The sequence below is a fragment of the Anticarsia gemmatalis genome, chromosome 13 (assembly GCF_050436995.1).
Source record: "Anticarsia gemmatalis isolate Benzon Research Colony breed Stoneville strain chromosome 13, ilAntGemm2 primary, whole genome shotgun sequence".
Classification (NCBI taxonomy): Eukaryota; Metazoa; Arthropoda; class Insecta; order Lepidoptera; family Erebidae; genus Anticarsia; species Anticarsia gemmatalis.
In genome coordinates this window covers 10,449,552-10,462,435 of record NC_134757.1, presented here as the reverse complement: position 1 = coordinate 10,462,435, position 12,884 = coordinate 10,449,552, and the positions used below count along the sequence as shown (strand labels likewise).

The 12,884-nt window shown below is 34.1% G+C and overlaps 1 protein-coding gene across 1 annotated transcript in view; it reads right to left on the bottom strand.

Annotated features, from left to right (window-relative positions):
* Vrp1 (Verprolin 1) overlaps window positions 1-11,255 on the bottom strand; it is a 33,859-nt gene extending 22,604 nt beyond the window's left edge. Inside the window, exons 1-2 of the mRNA XM_076122324.1 lie at window positions 10,433-11,255; window positions 7,409-7,734 (exon numbers count right to left, since the gene is read on the bottom strand). Of these exons, the coding sequence (XP_075978439.1) occupies window positions 7,409-7,734; window positions 10,433-10,784 (678 nt within the window). The 5' untranslated portion in view covers window positions 10,785-11,255. The remainder of the gene's footprint in view (window positions 1-7,408; window positions 7,735-10,432) is intronic.
* Between the last annotated feature and the right edge of the window lie 1,629 nt (window positions 11,256-12,884).

Sequence of the window (12,884 nt, the reverse complement as noted above, 5' to 3'; positions counted from 1 at the left end):
ATCATTCGAAAGCCTTATTATCCTGGGAAATAGTCGGAAGACGTTACAGGGTTTTTACATCGTATCCGAGATATACCTTATAAATAATATTTTCCTTCAGCAGGTAGCAGTTTCCTCTAACAATGCGTTCATATCCTAACATAACAAACGAGAAATGGATGTAAATTGTTGCCCCTACATGCTTTCGGGGGTACGCAGATTTATTTTCCGATATTTTCATTTGATATAAATAAATTATATTTTCAGTTCAATGTACGTTCGTTGAAATTTAATTTTATGTTTATTTTTTCGAAATAAAATTTCAAATACTAGTTGCAATTTCGTATATGCAAGTTATTTTTAAAATATGGATTTATGAATCTCTACCGTAAACTAATGCGTACCAACAAATATCCAATTTTTACTCCACTGCGTACGTACGAAGGATAACATGCCTTTAGTAGAATTCCTTGCATTATGATAAATAATAATAGAGTCATAATGTTGTCCCACTGCTGGGGTCTCTTCCCATAATGATAAGAAACAACTTCATTATACAAAAATGAAATGAAAATAATACAATGTATAGGGCGATACCTCGCATCGATAATTAATACATTATACCTAATTATAAGTTTCACTATACTCGTACAAACTACAATTCCGATTCTTGTAATCAGATTTCTATCACAGTATACTATTCTCAGTAAACTGACTTGCTACAACTTAGTTTACATGCCAGCAATAACTTTTTAAGTTTAAGTGAGGCCAAGACAAATCGTCTAGACATCTTCAAATTAATAGACGACATTCTATGTGCGTTTTATGCCAATCTATGAACGTACGAAATTTTCTTGGCAAGTTAAAAAAGGCTTTAGGAAAGCAAGTTAGACGGCTTAAAATAAGCGTCGGATAACCTATGTGCTAAAAAATAACAGCATTTTTTGTCAAAATTCCATCTTATTAACTAACCGATATTTATCCAGAGGTAATGATACTACTAACAGTCACCTACATCAGAAGTTTCATCACAATTCTTTTCAGTGTAGAGTGAGTTTTCAGGATATTCGTGTAAAGCTATTTTACTTCCATACACCGAGTTTCATACACGAGAGTTCTATTTAACGTAGCTTATCAAACGATTACTACAGATAATTAATTAACAATCAGCGTAATTAGATATCGCGTAACCTTCGTATCTTTATAACGAAGCCCTACGCTCTGTCTAGTAAATCTCTACCGTTATGAACACGATACATAATGTAACTTGTTTTTATCCAATTATAAGTATCATTGTATATAGATATAATGACGTATTTATTTATCTATATTCCTAATAGGAAAATCAATTAACAAAATATATAAATTATTGAAATCTATTAAACTCGTCGTATTAAACATATGTAGTATCCAGACTTGCCAACTTTAATTTGATGAAATATAGTATATCTGATTTTAGAGTAAGTAAATAAAGAGTATGGAATTATAAGATAGGGTCATTTAGCTATCGGTACAGTTAACATGGTGTAATAAAGTAGAGTAGTTTATTAGTGTTATAGATCACAGAGAAGACATACGTGATTTAGAGTAAAATACTCTATTTTAGACCACGGTTGACAATCCTATGTATGACGTGCCCATCTTCATCGATCCTACATTTTGTGTTGCTGGGTGCTCCTGGGTTTTTGTAAGGTTCATACTTAGTCCAATCCGACAGCAGTGGGGCACTCAAACAGGCTAAAAAACTAACTTTTCAAGATAGTAATATGGTATAAATAAAATGCCCAAACTTTGGGCATTTTATTTCTACCAATTCGGCCGTTTTTGATATGATCCGCTACAAACAACTAAAGTTTACTATTAATAAACACGATAAAGGCATAGGTCACGAGCCAAACAGATATAAACATGATTTATTTACATAAACTCTTACTTTCAATCAATAACATTAGTCATAATGATATAATACATACGTAAATTTAGTTTCACTGCTAATTTATTTATTGTAGTTTATTTTCGTATATGTTTATCCTCGCGGGAAAAATGGCATGATATTGTTTGATATCTGTTCAATTGTTAATATATTTTATTTGTACTGGTATTTAAATTGTTAATCTTTAAATAGTCATTTATGGATTAACGATTTATTTACTTTAATAAATATCATTGAATTTCCTTCTAATATTATAAATGCAAAAGTTTGTGAAGATTTGTAGGTATGCGTTTACTCTTTTAGGCAACATATACCATTTATCTTTTATTACATTAAAAACATAACACAACGTTCGTCAAGTCGGCTAAGCTCACATTTATAGGATAGTGTTTTGTCTTTTTCACTCATATACAGTATCAAAATCAATTGAAAGTGACAAAGTACTGTAAACTAATCTGAGCTTATACGATGTTTATTACTAAGACAGTTACACTGACACCTTTTTTAAAGGCAAAGGTTGTCCTTACTACTGAAATATGATAATGGTTGTTGAAGATATTTTCATTATATTTGAGCTATGAGAATGAGATATTAAAGTCATCTAACAAGAGAAATAATCGTTCAATAGATAATTTAATGTAAACAAGATTATAGGAGCTTTGACCTACATCTCACACGAACAAGAAGAATACAAGACATACATGACTCAATAATGTTTATCTCAAAGACGTTTTCCTCATACGCGGAACAATAACAAAGTTATTAATTTGAAATGCACATTGAATCATCATAAGGAGGAATAAAGCCATTAATTTTCTTAGAAAATGTAGTGTTGGATTTCGGTTTCCTGTATTTCTCAAATTTAGTAAATTCCCAGCCCACAGAAACCTAGTGCGTTACCTGGGCATCTTCTAAAATTCAACGAAAACAAAACTGCGCACATAACTTCGTTTGATTATTACCATGATATCACCCATTTCTAAACTTCATTTCAATTAAATTTGAATCTTCTAAACCTACTATAATTTGCGTAAGCACGTTATCCTTAAGACGACTTGTAACGAAAATTCGGATTATTACTACTGGAGTATCTTAATTAAAGCAGCTAAAAACTAATCTCTCTTGACCTTAAACTGAGACAATCGAGAAGATCTTTACGTTCCGTTACAAATAAATCAATTTATCCTAACGATTCTCTATTAAATCGACATTGATATACCAGTTCACCACCAACATTATATTAAGATATCGGGTATCTAAATGATAATGCTCGTTTATTATACGACAAATAGTAGCACCGACCACAATCACTTTAGAAAATATCTAAAGCAATCTATAAAAGTGGATCAGGGGGACAATATTGAGGGCATATACCTACTCATACACTCGTCTCTAAGTAAATAGCACGCGAACGATCATAAATCATTTTTACTTGGCAATATTTTACGTAAAAAGCATCACGAAATTGTCTCTAAGGGAATGTATTGTGAATATTGGACGCCAGTTTAGTATATTGATTTCTTTTGCGATAAAATTGCTTTAGCCAATTTGACGCATTGAAACTAGGTCACTATCAAAATACCTATCTGTTTTTATCAAAGTGAAACCAAAACAGGCTCATATTTATGAAGATCTCCTTGCTGAAATTCTCAAGTAGGAATGCTTTCAAAGCTTCAACAGTTGCTGTTACAGTTGAATTCTGTTCACTCTGTCCAAAGAGTATATAGAATTCGCAAGTTAAACCAGACGACCAATATTTAAACCAGATTATAAACTAAAGTACTTTTTTACACAAATACTACTAACTTAAGTTTCGTTTACAAACTTAAGTTTCGTATTTATAGGTCTTATCCCAGAGTTTTCGAAGGCGTGGGGGCCTAGTTAACACGTATATGCCCTTCACGACTTTAAAATGACAAAATGTATGGAGTCAATATATTAATAAGAAAAAGTGTAGTAAGTTACAGCCACATGGTAGCGCGTCGTACAAAATAAACAAGTTACCAAATCGGTGCTTGCCCCACCCACGTGGTGAGTGTTCACACTTTTATTGCGACACGTGCCCCTCATCCCCGCTAAGGGTATTTTTACATCACCACTACACTCCCGTGGGCGGACTCGTTTATTTTAGTACATATTGTTTTTGTTTCTCAATGCCAATGTTAAGAGTTATAAGTGTGTTTAGTTTTTTTCATCTTTGCTCTATTTCTTTGTTTGCAGTTATGTATTGTGTTTATTGGCTACATATTTTGGTCTCTTTCCTAATACCTTAGTATACAAATTGAGTCTTGTCTCAAGTGACCTCTAAAACAGATAAAAAAAATCTGAGACCAAAAAAACATCTACAAATCGATACAACCGGATTTTTCAGATCTACACCAAATAAATATGTGTTTAGTATGTGAAAATAACTTATAACTCACAACTTTCACTCTCCGTAAAACACCGTACTTACTACTAATATAAAAAACATTACAATATCAACAGCTCATCCCAATTTCGTTGAGATTCATCTCTTTGAAAACGTTTACGTAACCCTGTATCTATCAGACTAAAGGTTTGACCTACAACGTTTGATGTCGTCAACCCCTCGGTCGTCCTACGCCCGTCTCAGACTAGACAGACATAACACAGACTCACGTATACCTCTCTATATAAATCTATCTCACACAAATTCTAGACTAAATTCTAAGCTCACGTAGCTAGAATATTTGCTGAATAAACGCGATCTTTGCCACAAACAAAAGCTGTGTTCTGGGAATTTTAGACGTTACTTGTTTAAATAAATATGTTAAGAATTTGATAGCTATCTAAATACTAAGAAAAATAGTATGTTGTCTTTCTTTCAGTATCAGCTGCTATTTTTGAAGGCAATAGATTAGATCCCGGGGACGAACATAATCCACCTACTTTACTTTTCGCACGTGGAACTACGGGTTTAAGCCAGTGCTTTTATAAAAACCTAAAACAGAGTTGGTGTTTATTTTTTAAGATTTTCTTTGTGCCAAGGGATGATCTTGATACCACCTCTCTAAAATTAAGTGGCTTTGTTTTATTCAAAAGACTCCTCAGAGGGTAATCCTTTGTCGAGGCACATCATAAGGATGAAATTAACAGACACAAAGAACAACCCACATAAAATTAAAACGGGTTTTTTTTGATACCACTAAGACAAAGAATAAACCGAATTAGATTTTAGTTCGATCCTATATTGGTTGTAAAGAACAAAAATCGGCAAGTTTCATCAATTCAATCAGAAACACATAAATCAACAGAAATTTCGCTTCTCTCAACATCTATACTAATATTATAAAATTGTAGTTTGTTTGTTTATACACGCTGATCACAGAAACTACTGGTGCGAATTGAAAGAATATTTTTCTGTTGTATAGCCTATTTATTGAAGAAGTCTATAGGCTTTAACATTACGCTACGGCTATTAGATGCGGAGTAGCAACAAAAAATGTTACAAAAACGGGGAAAATTATGACCCATTCTGTCTGTGCCGCAAGCGAAGTTGCGCGGGTCAGCTAGTTCCTAAATAATCACGGTACGAAAGCCAAAGGCTTTTCTCCAACGATATTAGCGAGTCAACAAGCATAGCTAATCTTTATTACATACATTTAATCACGTATTTCATGACGTAAGCGACGGAGTTAATATTCTTGATGTACTTTCTCTCAACATTAGAGACTTTTCGAATAACAATCGAATATTTTCGTTCGCTATTAAAATGTATTATTTTATGTTTACCAATAAGGAAGACTGGTTACGATAAGGGCCGATATTAAATTGTAATTTATCGATTGTGACGTCATCGGAAGTTGTTCAAGACATTGTGGAGTGTGGCTTCTTTGAGAACCCCTTTGCGATGTGCGAAATGCAATATCTTCTATAACATAAAAAATAATCGCTAAATGTGTTGCTAAGCGCAAATCTCGAGAGTAGTTGAAACGATTTCGCTAAAATTCTTTTTTATAATATTCCTTGAAGTAGGAGGATGGTACTTACGGGGAGAAAAACGAAAAAAAATCATATGTTAGGTAGTACGAAGCCAGCCGGGTCGACTAGTATCCATATAAATGAAAATGAATCACCGAAATGTATGTACGAGCATAATTGTGAATAACTGAACTTAATCGGATAATTCTTTTTAAATATGTTTGTAACTGTCGGGACAAGGTTTGTATGGGATCAAAGTTCCCACGAGAAAGGAACCAACGGGATAAAGTTGTAGATACTATACGCAAGCGCAGTTGGGCCAGTCCCATAGTTTTTTATAGAAACCAAGTCTGATTATCACGTTGAGGCGAATTCTATAGCAGAATTAAGTGATCCGTTAATATTCAAATGTTATATAAATACTAGTTTTATTACGATCATGAGTCATCATATTGGATAATCTTTAATTCATTCATAGACCGCCCACCCGCTGGTGAGTGTAGCCTTCTTAATATGACCTGCAATATTTCTTATAAGTATATAAAATTCTCGTGTCACAACGTTCGTTCCCGCACTCGTCCGAAACGGCTTGACCGATTCTCATGAAATTTTGTGAGCATATCGAGTAGGTCTGAGAAATTTTTACACTTTTATCACCAACCCCTATTTTTTAACAGTCATTTTAGTACAATTAAATGGCAAAATAAAGTTTGCCGGGTCAGCTCGTTTCTTAAAACGTTAACCACTGCTGCGACAAATATTTTATTTATTTGGCGATGCACATAATTTGCAAGAAGGTTGCACACCTGTCAGTCCTACAAAACCCTGTTAAAGAAGCAAATATGACAACTGAGAGAAATCCCCAGTACCTGTGCAAATAAAAAAGCCGGTAGCTTTTTAAATGTCACTTGGCCAAGTCAGACAACCCAATTACTCCGTCCAGTAACCAAAAGATATAAATAGTAAATGGTCCATAAACATCGTATTGTTCTTTTAAATAATGGCCAGGTCGAATCGAATAAAGTTGTCGCATTTATTGACAAAACAAGTTTCTTTTATCAGTGAAATTAACGATCTTTATGCGTGTTTTGGTACTTTCACACAAAATGACATAATAATGGACAGACACCGGAATATCGACGAGACTTGATTACGAATATATCGTGTTATTTGGAAGATCCTTGTTGTATTAATAAACTGATTATAAATACGGGTAAGTCTGGGTTTAGTGGAAAGTTAGGCATTAGGTAACTTCGACGGCATAGAGGGTGGATGGAGTAACCGAATAACAGTAACCTTATCACCCAGGCGCAGATCTTTCGTAAATTTCATAACTCAATAAAGACAGAACGCGTGTACGTGAGATATGGTGAAAATCTTTTGTATACTAAAGCATAGTATAATGTTTAATAGAAGCACGTATATAATAGTGGGAATCATTCAACGGTAAATTAATTGACAACAATCATGCCTAAGCTTTGGCGATATTTAACGAATTTAGTACCATCGAACTAAATATGGTCAAGATAAATAGAACTAATGACTAAGACTCACCAAAGGCATCGCCGGTTTGTGTTGTTGTACAGGTGGTTGAGGTGGAGGCCCTCTCGTCCTTATATCGCTAGGTTGCCTTCTAACCGCAGGCCTCGCCGGGGGCTCCCTTGACACTTCTCTAGTATATTCCCTGGGCTCTCCTCTTTCACGACCAGCCAGTGCTTCTGACAACGCAGCAGAAAGAGCCCCGACATTTGAGCCTCCCGTAGGTGCGGGGGGCATAGCCGGCCGCACCTTGTCTGGAGAATTTCTTTGCGGAGGCTGTTGTGGCTGTGGCGGGGGAAACCGGGGGGCGTCGGTCTTTACTTGACCATTGGGGGTTGAACCTGAGGAAGAAAGAAGGTCGTTACATTTATTTTGACTTAAGAGTAGATTTTACGAAGGGCCAATAATTCCCTCGTTAGATAACTTTGAAATAATAAAAAACTGTGACGATCCGAAAAGATTCCCCTTAAAATCATGTTCTATTGAATCATCTACCAATTTCTTTTTCAATAACATTTATCTGCAATGGAAAAGCTGGTCATAAAACAATCGACATGGATTCGCCTGTGATTTTAAGGCTCAATCTGGATTGAAGCCGTAAAAACGTACGCACGTCACGTCCCGCGAGCGACAGTTGTTTGTTCTGAATTATAACTTAAGCATCGTAACACAGACCTTCGTGATAATCCATATATTTGATTAGCGTGATAAGTAAACTGCCCCGTTGGAAACATGCGTGATTTTTTGTATGGAGATACTAAACTTTTAATTCATGTTTCATTACTAATTTTGTGTTTCTTGTTCCCTTTTTATGCAGGGCTGATGCAAAAGCATAATACTTACTCTTTTAATTTCCAAATGAGTAGGTAATTATAAGTAACATAACAAAAAATATGACAAAAAGTAAATTTTAGTAGGTAAATAAGAAGCTAATTTTACAACAAAATTATTTTTCCATCTCAAGGTGTCTGTTTTTCATATTAAAATAGCTCAATTCTGTTAGTTAAGAATTATATCATTAAACTAGTATGAAAGATGAATCAGCTGTACTACAGGTGTAATACAATAGGTATCTACATAGTAAATATCACCTGTTACTTGTTACTACAGTGACTAACTATTGTTTGGTTATTTTACTACCAGGTACTTTTGCATGCATGAATGAGTGTACATTTGAATCATACCTTAGAGCTGACCTTTAAACTAGGCTTAAGAATAGAATAAAAGAGATCAAGAATTCATTTTTGCATCTTTAGATAACTAGATACCTATATTTAAAAATCACATGGTTTCTTTTTTATTCATCACTGTCCCACTGCTGGGCAAGGGTGTCCTCCTACACAAGGTTAAACCTTGAGTCCACCACACTGTTCATATTTAATATTATTGATAAATTTTCCATATATTATTAGTCATGTAATAATCACAATATAAACATAATTGTGAATTATTCCTTAAAAAAGTCTTATAATGGCAAGATTGGACTTTGATATCTAAAGCATATTATTATAGGGAGTTGTTTATATAAAGTAACATAAAAATAAGTTTCATTACAATTTTGTTGTTTGATAACTATCATAGTAATATTTCTGAATAGATACCAATTTTCATATTTAGGTTTTTAAGATTCCAATTTCAAATGAAGCCAGAAAATTATTAAATTAAAATCATGGTAAGAATCCAAAATATTGTGTAGTTTTTTTTATTGTATTATTGTAGGTACCCTGATACATACATAATGGAACCTACTGGAACCTATTAGCAACAACATTTAGACCACATTGTTCATTTTCGTTATTTGGTATTCCTCATGTGTTATTGATGTAATAGATTAATAATGTAACCTATGTATAATATGTTAACTTTAGTGCCATTTATAGCAATTTGTTTGTGGTTTTCCTTTTTTATTTTCCCATTGTCCAATGTATTTGTTTGTATATGAATACAGCTAGGTATATATTATTATGACATAAATGAAATAGTTTCATGGAATATTTATTTAGCCTAGATTCCTGTTCTAGGTATATAATATATTAGGTGGCTTAAGCCAAATGGTGGGACACACAAGAATTTTGTAATATAGTATTTTTTTAATCAAATAGTGTATTGAGAATTTTGTTATTTGATTAATATGTACCTATTTTTAAAATTAAATAATGCATTGATTTATTTCAAGATTTTCAGAATGTATGTAGTGTGTGAGAGAGAGTAAGAACAAAGGAATATTTGGGGAAAATTGGAGTCTTACATAATTTGGACTATGTAGATCAGAGTCAAAATTTTAAAAGTCATATTTTTTCTAGCCTTTGTTGTATGTGCAAAAGGCTTTATGAAAAGTTAAAAAATCTAGTAATATTGGTAGTAATTTTAACAACAGGTAGTCTGATAGGTGAGACAGGTAGAAATATCAGCAAGATTAGACACCAACATCTATACAGAAAAGATTACAGTCCAGTAAAAGCATGTTTAAAAAATGTTTTTGAGATATTGTAGTCTGCCTTTCCACTTTTTACTAAGGTTTGGAGTTTGATTGAATTGTTCTAGAGTATTTTTTGCACAATTAGCACAATTGAATATAGACTAGATTAATTATGATTATCTCTAATTAATTACCAAGAAGAGATGAAAAAAACCCCTTATAATGTGACAGTAACATTAAAACCTTTCTTAAAAGATTAATGTATGACAAATTAGCAATCATTATAGTGTCTTTTCAACAGGTAGTTACCAGGTGTGTCATTATAGTGAAAGCTACAATGTGGCCACATTTGAGGCTTGAAATATATTATCAGTAGACAAAACAGATACTTTATCATTCCTCTGATAAGCTTTAATAAATAACAACAGAATAATAATTATGGGCTGTATTAGAAAATATGTTCAGATAATTTAATATCTAATCAATGTTTATCAACTGTAACAATTGTAATTTAAATGGCAGTTTTAGGAAGTTTCAACTAGGTTTAACTATGACTAACTTTGGACCCATGATAAAATTATGTTTTATAAAAAGTTTAGTCAATTCTTGTTCTTAGTTACCTGCCAGCTTCCCAGTGGTTCTTAGCTTAGGCATGCCTCCAGCAAAGAGTCCTCCCAGGCCTGGGGGCCCGCCTCCGCCGCCGCCACCATTCTGCAGCGGCGCAGGACTCCTGCCCGAGTTCCCACCTGGGGATGCACCACTTGACACACTTGACACTTTACCAGGTATATACGGTCCACTTTTGTCCACTGTTTGTGTCTTTTTCAACTTTGTACCCTGTCTAATGGAACTTAATAAGGCATTTCTGCCGTCCCCCGAAGAACCACCTTTAGAACTACTTCCGAATACGGGCGGAGGCGGCGGCCCCGGCGGCGGCGGAGGCCCAGGCGGTGGCGGAGGCTTCGGACCCATTACTGCACTGTGCTAAACTCGAACACCAAATGCCATCAGTCGCCAACGAATAATTTACGAACGTCGTGAAGCCGAGCACTTCTGTATTCAAGTAACGGCCTCTCAAACCTTCACAGCGAGCCTCCGCGTACGTTCTGGCACGTGATGACAACACTCAATGCACAATACGTCACTTTACACCGATACATACTAATTTACATAAAATATTGAAGAACCTTGCCCCAAAAGATTAATCATTGTAGGAAGTACGTAGGCACTAGAATGTTTTTACCGAGTTCACCTCATAAAACCTAGTTACTAATGTTCGTTCTGAGGAACATCGTTTATTATTCGCCAATATCAAATTCGGCTGAATAGTAACGAGTTCAACTGTATTCTACAAAAAATGTACAGCCACCATACAGTGCTAAAATCAACGGAATGAACTCAATGAGAATTTGTAAAATTCACAAATGGCCGACTGGACTTGTCAAAAAATTACAGATAAGAAATGTTTCAAATCAGTATTGCTACTACAAAAAATTTGGTAGAATTAATATTACACGTGTTAGTAGAATTAAACAAGAAGTAAATCAAAAAATTAAATTCTACTATAGAAATTAACCGGTCCCACTATTTACTTTATTTACCCCCTTTTATTTCAACTAGTTAGTTTTGTTAACGTAGTTTCATCGTATTATACAAGCCGGAGCTTGCCATCTCTTTTCTAGTGGTCTATCATGGAGCACTTTCGCCAAGCACCAACTTCCTATCGACAGTCATGATCTAGGAAACTGTTTTGTTTTGTTTCATTTCCAAAATACTATTAAGGCCTTGGTTTCTCGAATAATTTTGCAATAGCAATTTGCTAGCTTTCTTCATACAAAAAGAATTAATTATCTGTAGGAAACATTATCTGAAACTTGTCCATCAATAACTGCCCCAATTGTATTATTCAAGATGATGATTTATATAACATTATTATACAATATTTTCCTTGTCTCAATTTAATCGTGCAGAATAATAATATGTCATTAGACCATACACTTTCACATTCAAATTGTAATATAATCATATCATATAATTATGTGGACTTTATAAATGATTTAGTTTTATTGCTACAATATTGTTAAAAACGAATTTAAACGAAAATGAAACAATAGTATATTTAACTGTATTATTAAAGTTACAAACTACTAACATAAAATCACATTCCCGTGACAAAATAAAATTAATGTCAATAAGAACATTGCGAGCAATATTGGTATTAAGTTATACATTTATTTAGAACTAGGTCCAATAGAAACTATATCCTCCTCGTCCATAGTACGATATTTAATTAAATTAGAATCGTAACTAGCTTCACTACCCCCTTGCATTAATAAAGCAGCTTCCATGGCCGCTCTTTCAGCAGCCGCACGTTCTTCTGCTGCAATAACTTCCCTTTCTGCATTAAGCTCTTCGGTCTCTCTTGCTCGTCTATCTTGCAGTTCTATGTTTTCTCGATACTTTATAAGACAAGTCGACAAGTATTTAATCGGATCATTCGGTTGGTGAAGAATAACTTTCCCAATGCTCTCCCGTAAAGCTTTGCCAACCGCTTCCTTCAGATACTTGAAGTCTTCAGTCACATTAGCATCACCTGGGCATGGTTCAAACATATCTAAATGACTGCGAATACGTACAAGGTTACCTAAACCATCGTTCTCATATTCACTTCTCGAATCTTCATCTCTATAAATATGTTTGCCTTCCTCATTTACATAATAGCGGCCATAGTTATCGTAGTAAAATATAATTCCATCCCTCTCTTCTCTCACTTTCAGAAGAACTCCAGAACAATCCATCATATATTCACTAGCAGATGCGTGAGCTTTATAAACTCGTTGCCTTGATTGAGCATCGACATAGTATCGACCGCATTCGTCGAAAAAGTAAACATGCTCAGAGTCATCAGAAACAGGCACTAACTCATTATTTTCATTAGGCTGATAACGTGTTTCGTCATCGGGTAGTTTATATATTTTCCTGCTGTATTCGTCGATATAGAATGTTCCAATTTCATCCGTAAATTCTTCCTTCATATCGGTAGCACTTAAAATTGAAATCATGGACTTATCA